Consider the following 7,423-nt stretch of genomic DNA (forward strand, 5'->3'; position numbering starts at 1 on the left):
GACGCACCACGTCTGTGTCTGTGTGTGTGTAAATAGCCGAGTACAGGTGTGCAGGAAGGTAACAAGTTAATGTTGCAGGTAACGCATAAAAATGTGTGAAAAGCGACGCGGAAGAGGTCGCAGCTGCAAAACCTGCTTGAGATTTCACTAACTGGGGGCAGAGAGGACGAAGGGAGGGATTAGCAGAGGAGGAGGGGAGAGAGAGATGTTTCATGGCGCTGTCATGCCGATAGAGCGAGCCCTAAATGTTTTCAATATCACATAAGGGCACTGCATCATCCACCATTCAATACCGGATCAATAACGCAAACCACCTTCCACCTCGCAAACTACATTTAGACACATTAAGGTGACTGCTAATGAGCCGCCGTGTGCACGTGCATGTACGTGTGTGCGCGTGTGTGTAGCGGGTGACACGCTGAGGAGGACACAGTCAAGGGCCTCAGTGCTGAGTTGCACAGAGATCTGCTGAGTGCACTACGGGGAGGATTGTCTGAAATAAAAGAATGTGACAAAGACAGAGGAACGAGGAGAAAGATGACAAGGAGAGGGCACAGGTCAGGTAACAATAATTCAAAAAGAGAAAGGTTAGTGAAAGCAGTCCTTTCCTGTCCACAATGGAAGGCTGTTAAATATGTGTCTCAAGCTTTAAGAGCGGGAGAAGAAGAGGAAGAAGGGGAAGGAGGTGCGACTAAATTACAAATGAGCTGATAATTCTTGGCCTCCCTGGTTCACTCCCTCGCAGTTTTCGAAATCCCCCCCCCCTTCTTTCTCTCTGCCAAGATGCTGCGGCGTGGAATTTGAAAATGTCGACATCCTCAACCCCCACCTCGCCGCTCTGCTCCTCCTCGGTGATTTTACTACGCTGGGGTCACGGAGACACCCATCTTCCAAGTCTAGTTAATTAAGGGGATTTTATTTTAAAGAGTTTGGCTGCCTTTCAATGGATCTTCAATCGGAACTACCGCTCATTCTCCACATTGGCTGAGCTGGAATGGGTTTGACCCGCATCTCCCAAATGGGTTTGTTAGACACAGAAGAAATGCAGATTTGGCAGAAGGTATCTTGACTAATGGTGTGGAAATGTGTGTGTGACTGAAAAATAAAGTAAGCCACGAGCCTTAAGGCATTTGTATACAAGATGTGCTGCTGGCACTCTGCAAATAGTACAGTCTTAAAACTCGCCATTATCTAGAAACATGTGGGTGGTTACAGTATATTATGGAATGGTCTCTAGCAGTGAACTCATATCAGCGTGTGAGCTAATGCACGCAGATTTCATGTAGATAGTCGTTTAACCCGACAGTTCTGCCAGGAATATCGCTGACCTCCTCACAGTTGTGTTTTTGGAAACCCTGAGCACCATCTATTCATACTAATGACATTTGGCATTCTTTCTGAGATGAGGATTTTCTGCTCATTTTCCTTTGGATCAGATGGGACCGACTCCAGAAGTCTGGCAACCCAGGGAGTCAAACACAACATCCCTGTGGGGGGCATCTCAGTGTGACCTCAACACACTGAGTGCATGTAGGCGGGAGGCAGAAGGGGGGACTTCCGACCGAGCCGTCACAGCGCTCCTGGTTTTGGCTCTCATGTTGCAGGAAAGCCACTATCATTACTTACAAGTTGGAGGAAAAGAGTCCTCAAAGAGAGTCAGTTAAATGAGCAGGCAGCGATAAAAAAAGGATGTCCTCAGATCTGATGTCTGCAGAAGATAACAGGGTTGCTGATGAGGGTGATACACCACTTCCAGAAGGAAACAGAGACGCGCACACGCACTGTCATTCAGCGATGTGACGGCTCCTCCCTATTATTGGAATGTCATCTGACTGCGAGCGCAGCCTCAGGTTACCGGCCTTATTCATCACCAGCTGTAATGTGGGCGTGTGTGTGTGTGCGCGCTCAATTGTGTTTGTGGTCTTAAATGCAACAAGACGCAGTGACTCGTGCTCATCGACCTCCCTCTCTTCAGATCCATCCATCCTGTCTAATAATATTTGCCAAGTCAACGATAAACCTGATGGATCCTTTGTGTTTCTGGTCACTGGTAATGAAACGTCTATAGAGCACAGTAATTTCACCGAAACTCATTTATCAGAATATCTAGATATCTAAAAAACCACATAAGACGGTGAGGATCAGCCACGTTTTAATCAATATAGCTTCCATATAAAAAAGGTTTTTGAAAATGAAAAGAGCCCGCTGCTAAAATGTTTTCAATACACCTATTAAAAGCTTTCCTACCATTTATTGTTGGATAAGAGGTACTTCATTTCTAGGCATCCATTAAAATACGCTACTAAGCTCAAATCACTTTTTTTTCCTACCTGGTGAAACAAGAAGTCATAATAGAAAGCTGTCTAAGTCATTAGGCTCATTTGGTGAGATGCCAAATAATTGCTTCTGTCTCTCTAGAATTTAGTTATCTAAAATTAATGCGACCACATTCGCCTCACAGAGTCCATGTCGATGCACACACACCGCTGCTTGGAATCACTTTCACATCTCCATTAGGCTGTAAATTCAAGCACAGTTTTATGTCTGAATCAACGGAAGTCTTAATGGTGATGATAAGGGGAGGAGGAGGTTATTGATGTGTCATTTAAACAGGAAGGCCCCTTTGTGAGCGTGTGCGCGTGTGTACGTACAAGCGTACGCCGCGTCCAGACTTCCTTACACACATATAGACACGCACACCTGACCTTTTCAAAATCCTTCTGGCATTTACAGGGCCGGTGCGAAGGGGCGAGGACAGCTCATTTACATAATGATGGGACCTAACTGCGACAGCCATTAACACAGGAACCAAACCCAGACCGAAGCCACTCGCTCCGCTGGGACTAATGAGATACTAAGGACTTACTTTTCCCTTCTTTTATTAAGGAGGGAGAAAAAAAAATAAACTCCAGTCATGATCCATCAACTACATTTCTCTTAATAGACAGAGTGTAATGCTGTTGCTCTGTTGTAATGATGAATGGGCCTAGGCTTGGCAGGAGCCCACTGTTCACACTGAATCTCCCCATGTGGAGGGAGAAAGTTTAGAGCTATTGCACAAGTAGGACGGCCAAAAGAAACATCACTTCATCAGAGTTACTGATTGTCTCAGTATGTGTGTGTTTGTGGGAGGGCAGGGTGTTGTGAAAATGCTGGAAAATCTCCAAAATGTTTCACGAGTCATTACAACATTAGCTGGCATGACTATGCAGGATGAAAAACGCGACTACAGAGGGGCTAATGCGACTCTGCCCGACAAGAAATCCGACAGCTACGGTGACAGACTGTGGTGAGGTCACTTGTAGTTTATTTTCCTGTCTGTCTGCATGTTGTTCCTGTCATAAACAGCATGGCCTTCAGTCCAAAGAGAGACTGGGGGACGTGGGAGGGAGGCCATTCGAATAAACCAATTACAAGCGTCACTCAAACAAAAGCGCTGGACAGGGAAAGAATGAAAGATAGCTGAAAATAAAAAAAGGAGACGAGAACAAGGCCCCTGTATGTACTCAACGGCAGTGGTGGGGGGAGGGAGCGAGGGATGGCGGGAGAGAGGAAAGGTTTCAAGTGGCGGAGGGGGGGGAGAGGAGGTGGGGCGTCGCCTGTCTTAATCAGTCGCTGGCCGTTTTAGTTTTCCAGCCAATCCTGAAACTCTGCGACACACTGCAGCGGGCAGCCGAAAAGCCACCTGTTTCCCCGAAACTGTGGAGAGCCATCGAGGGGAGCTTTGCATCTGAATTAGCTTCAGGTATATAAAAGACAAACATTGGTTTATTTGTGAGTGGAGAAGGAAGCAGCCTCCTCCCCCGGCCCTGACCCTGCATGCCCACCAGTTTCTCAGGCAGCCAGCCAGCCAGCCACCCCCTGCACGCTCGCAGCTTACTCAGCCATAAAGACAATGCTGCCATAGCCTCATAGCCCAAACTCCCCCTCACGTAAGCCCTCCCCTGTTCCAATAAAAACATCTCCATGGTAATGGGCCAAGCCTTTCTGACCCACATCCACGGGTCCCTCACAACCTTGACTTGGGGGGTGGGGGTGGTATTGTAGTGTAATTTCAGAGCTTAAACTAGACCCCCACTTGTAGGCTTCTGTTGAGTTGTACATACAGAAGGCTACCTTAATTAAAACCCCATCAAACTTGAATTTTTTGCACTACAGCTAAGCCACAATGAGCTGAAAACTTTGCAGAGAACGAAATCACGTCTCTCACTTCCAGACGCAGGATGGAAGCTGGAGGTAGGTGGTTGCTGTCACAGCTGGGGAGGAAATGGGAAACAAAAATGCAATGTAGACAAGTGAAAAGTTTCAGTTCTGTAACTGCGGTTTAGGCTGCATAGTTTATATATTTACCCAAAAGGAGGTCAACGGTTCACGTCGGGGAAAAAAAACGACTTTAAATGAAAGAAAAAAACTTAAAAAGCAGTGCTTTTGCTTGTTCTGGTAAAGCCTTTGCGTTTTTCCCCTCGCTCATAAATATGTAAAACCTTTTGTTTTGTTTTCCCCCCACTTTTCTCCCTCCCCTAAGAGCACTTCATGTTCTGTAAAATGAAATTGGACAAAAAAGGTCCACTGCATGAATAAGTCAGAGGAGTGAGTGTGCTTAAGAGTCGTGATTAAAAACACCACCACAATCAGCTGCATTACTGTATATACCCGACTGAAAATGCACACTGTTAGCTGTGCCAGATCTGCAGGTCCTACATTCTTGCCCCAATTACGACACAAAACAAATAGCTGGCCTTGGGAGGAAGCAGGGAAAATGTTGAACCGGTTTCATGCCACACACATTCATATGTTAATGGGTTAACTGCATGCCAGGGATGCCTTCTCTCAATATTTGGCTCTGCTCTCTGTGATACCTGTAGGCGAGTTGTGCTCAAGTTGACAGGGAAACATGTGAATAATTAACTTGTATTGCCAGACAGGCAGGAGCGGCCCGAAACCTTGTTTAAAGTAATAGCAACTTGAATGGAGGCCTACATGGGAGTGATTCACTGAAACTGAAGTTGAAGTTAAAAGGGCCAGAGAATAAATTCAAACTCAGAATGTTTATATTTACAATATTTATGAGGTATTGACACAAACTCAGACGTATTTAGTTTCCAAAACTGAATAAACAAGCTGTTGTTGGGGGGAAATAAGGTCCCCAAGCAAGAAAAGTGTCAGGGTCCGACATATATATAAACAAAGTAAAACAGTATGAAACTGTTGTCCTTTAAGGTCGGTTTGTTTATTCAGCGATGAAAACAAACAGTCTGCTTAGTTTGTTTTGGCTTGAGAAAACAGTCAACATCTCTCTTCTGAAAACTAAACAGTGCACCTTTAAAAAAAATTTAAAAAGCCAGCATAGGTTAAACGACCAGTCAGCAGCACAAATGATGGAGTTTCAGCTGTTACCCCTTCTGTTGCTCTCAGTGTACATTAGGAGCTGTTTCCAGACCCATTTTTCTCAACTGAAGTGTAACTAACACAGGATGATGTGCGGACGGAGGGAAGAAAAGGAGCATGGGGGACGTTGAGTAGGAGAAGGGTGGCTTTAGGGGGGGGAAAGAGCACCAAGGACGGACTGGTACAGTGACTCAGTTTAAAAGAGAAGAGGACACTATATAACTGTAGAGGCCGAGAGGCACCTGCGGAAAAACACCTAACTCCACAGCCTGAGCCACACCTTAGAAAACTAAACATGGCGTTGAGTCACAGCGACCGAAACTCGGGTCAAAGAGCGACACAGATGATTCATGGGCGAAAACACGAGAAGAATTAGAGAGGAGGGAGAGGTGTGAGTTGGTAGCACGACTAATTATTTGATATTTAATAAGGATGAAAGCTGGAGGGGGGGGCAAATACAAACTAGAGTGAGGAAATCACCTGCCGGGGTTTTCTGCTCCTGTCACCGCCCTGACAGGTGGTAGTTAAATTTATCCACCTCTGAATTATTAACAGAGGAGAAATGGAGAGGAAAAAAAGGGGCTGCTGACAATGAGCTGGACACTATTAAGTTCATGTAAGTGATCATTTCTTACCGTGTTGAAGAAGTATCGACGCGACCAAGCAGAGCAGTCCGATCATTTTTGAGCAGTCATGCCAATTTCGGGCGTCATGTCTCGCCATGGTTGATTACGGTCCTCTTTGTGAAACCACGCGTAAGCTCTCTCTCCGGAGTAAATGTTCAAAAAAAATAATAATAATAAAAAAAAGAAGAGACCTTCGGATGAGGGGGGTCAGTTTCTGTGGGAAATCTCACAGAAACTTGTGCGGCGTGCAGGACAAGAGCAGCAGGGGAGGGGGGGGTCCGACACAGATTCTTGCTCCGTGTCCCTCACTGCGCCTTTAAGACGGAGTCTGCTTAAAATAAATGAAAATCCTCGTGAAATCGTCCTGGCAGCGCACAGGTGAATATTTCCTCCAGCTGGTGCTCACTGGATGTAATGAAGTGCTGCGAGTGGTTCCCTCCCTCTCTCTCTCTCTCTCTCTCTCTCTCTCTCTCTCTCCAACAACTACTTCCTCTGAGCGCGCGGCTGTCCGACTGTGTGACTGACTGGGTGATGTCATCAGGCTGAGAGGCGTCACAGCCCCAAAATTTAAAAAACAAGGAGCAACCCAATTAGGACCAAGGATGGCAGAAGAATGGGGTTGAGGCCCTGGGAGCAACTTGTTGAAATGGCCACGAGCATTTTGATTTTTTTCTTCTTCTTGGAAAACACAAGCTGCACCTTGATGGTGTCTGAAGTGAGCAGCACTTGTTTTACTTCTGACGAGTTGTATCGAGGAATGCTCCTCTGTAGCTGTGTTTTTAAAAGCTGAGAAGTATCATCTCTGCGCATCCACGCGTAAAACCTGCCTGGAAGTCATCTTGATGAATACGCGGCCACAGCGCCAACAATCAAATTACAATCAAAAGGATGTAAGTGAAATCCGCAGAAAAGTGACATTTCAGCCGAACAAAAAGGCAACATGAAGTTACCACAGTGTATCCGAGTCAGACAGTTGTGATGTAGTGCTGAGGTGCGTGGAAACGGATGATTCTTGCGCCCTCTGCTGTTTGTTCCTGCACACGCCAAACCGAGATTAGCTCATACTGTTTAAACTCCAGCACAGCAGATGCCAGAATCAATAAACATTCATTAATAAACGGCAAAATACAAATCCAGTGGCAGTCAGCGCAATCAAATCAAGTAGGAAACAGCTTCTCATGTATCTATTTGCAGACTCCAGCAGACTCTCTGTTGATGAGATTTTTTTCCCCTCTCCTCCTCCTCCTCTTCCTCCACAGAATAACTTCCAATTCATTTTTGCCCTATTTTCCTCTGGAGCAGGGTGCGTACTAGCATAGCAAAGGCATTATCTGGTTTAGGTCTAATCCCTATACCCAAGTGTTTTACAGCCAATGTAATTACATCTTCATAAGTCCCACAGTTTAAAC

At 45.8% G+C, this 7,423-nt stretch overlaps 1 protein-coding gene across 2 annotated transcripts in view; it reads right to left on the bottom strand.

Annotated features, from left to right (window-relative positions):
* Positions 1-6,477, bottom strand: part of LOC311260261 (nectin-2) — a 79,842-nt gene extending 73,365 nt beyond the window's left edge. For both annotated transcript variants that reach the window (XM_084357875.1, XM_084357874.1), the window contains exon 1: positions 6,024-6,477. In XM_084357875.1, coding sequence (XP_084214001.1) covers positions 6,024-6,111 — 88 coding nt within the window. In that variant the 5' untranslated portion in view covers positions 6,112-6,477. The remainder of the gene's footprint in view (positions 1-6,023) is intronic.
* Between the last annotated feature and the right edge of the window lie 946 nt (positions 6,478-7,423).

Source organism: Pagrus pagrus (assembly GCF_965226575.1).
Source record: "Pagrus pagrus genome assembly, chromosome: 7".
Lineage (NCBI taxonomy): Eukaryota > Metazoa > Chordata > Actinopteri > Spariformes > Sparidae > Pagrus > Pagrus pagrus.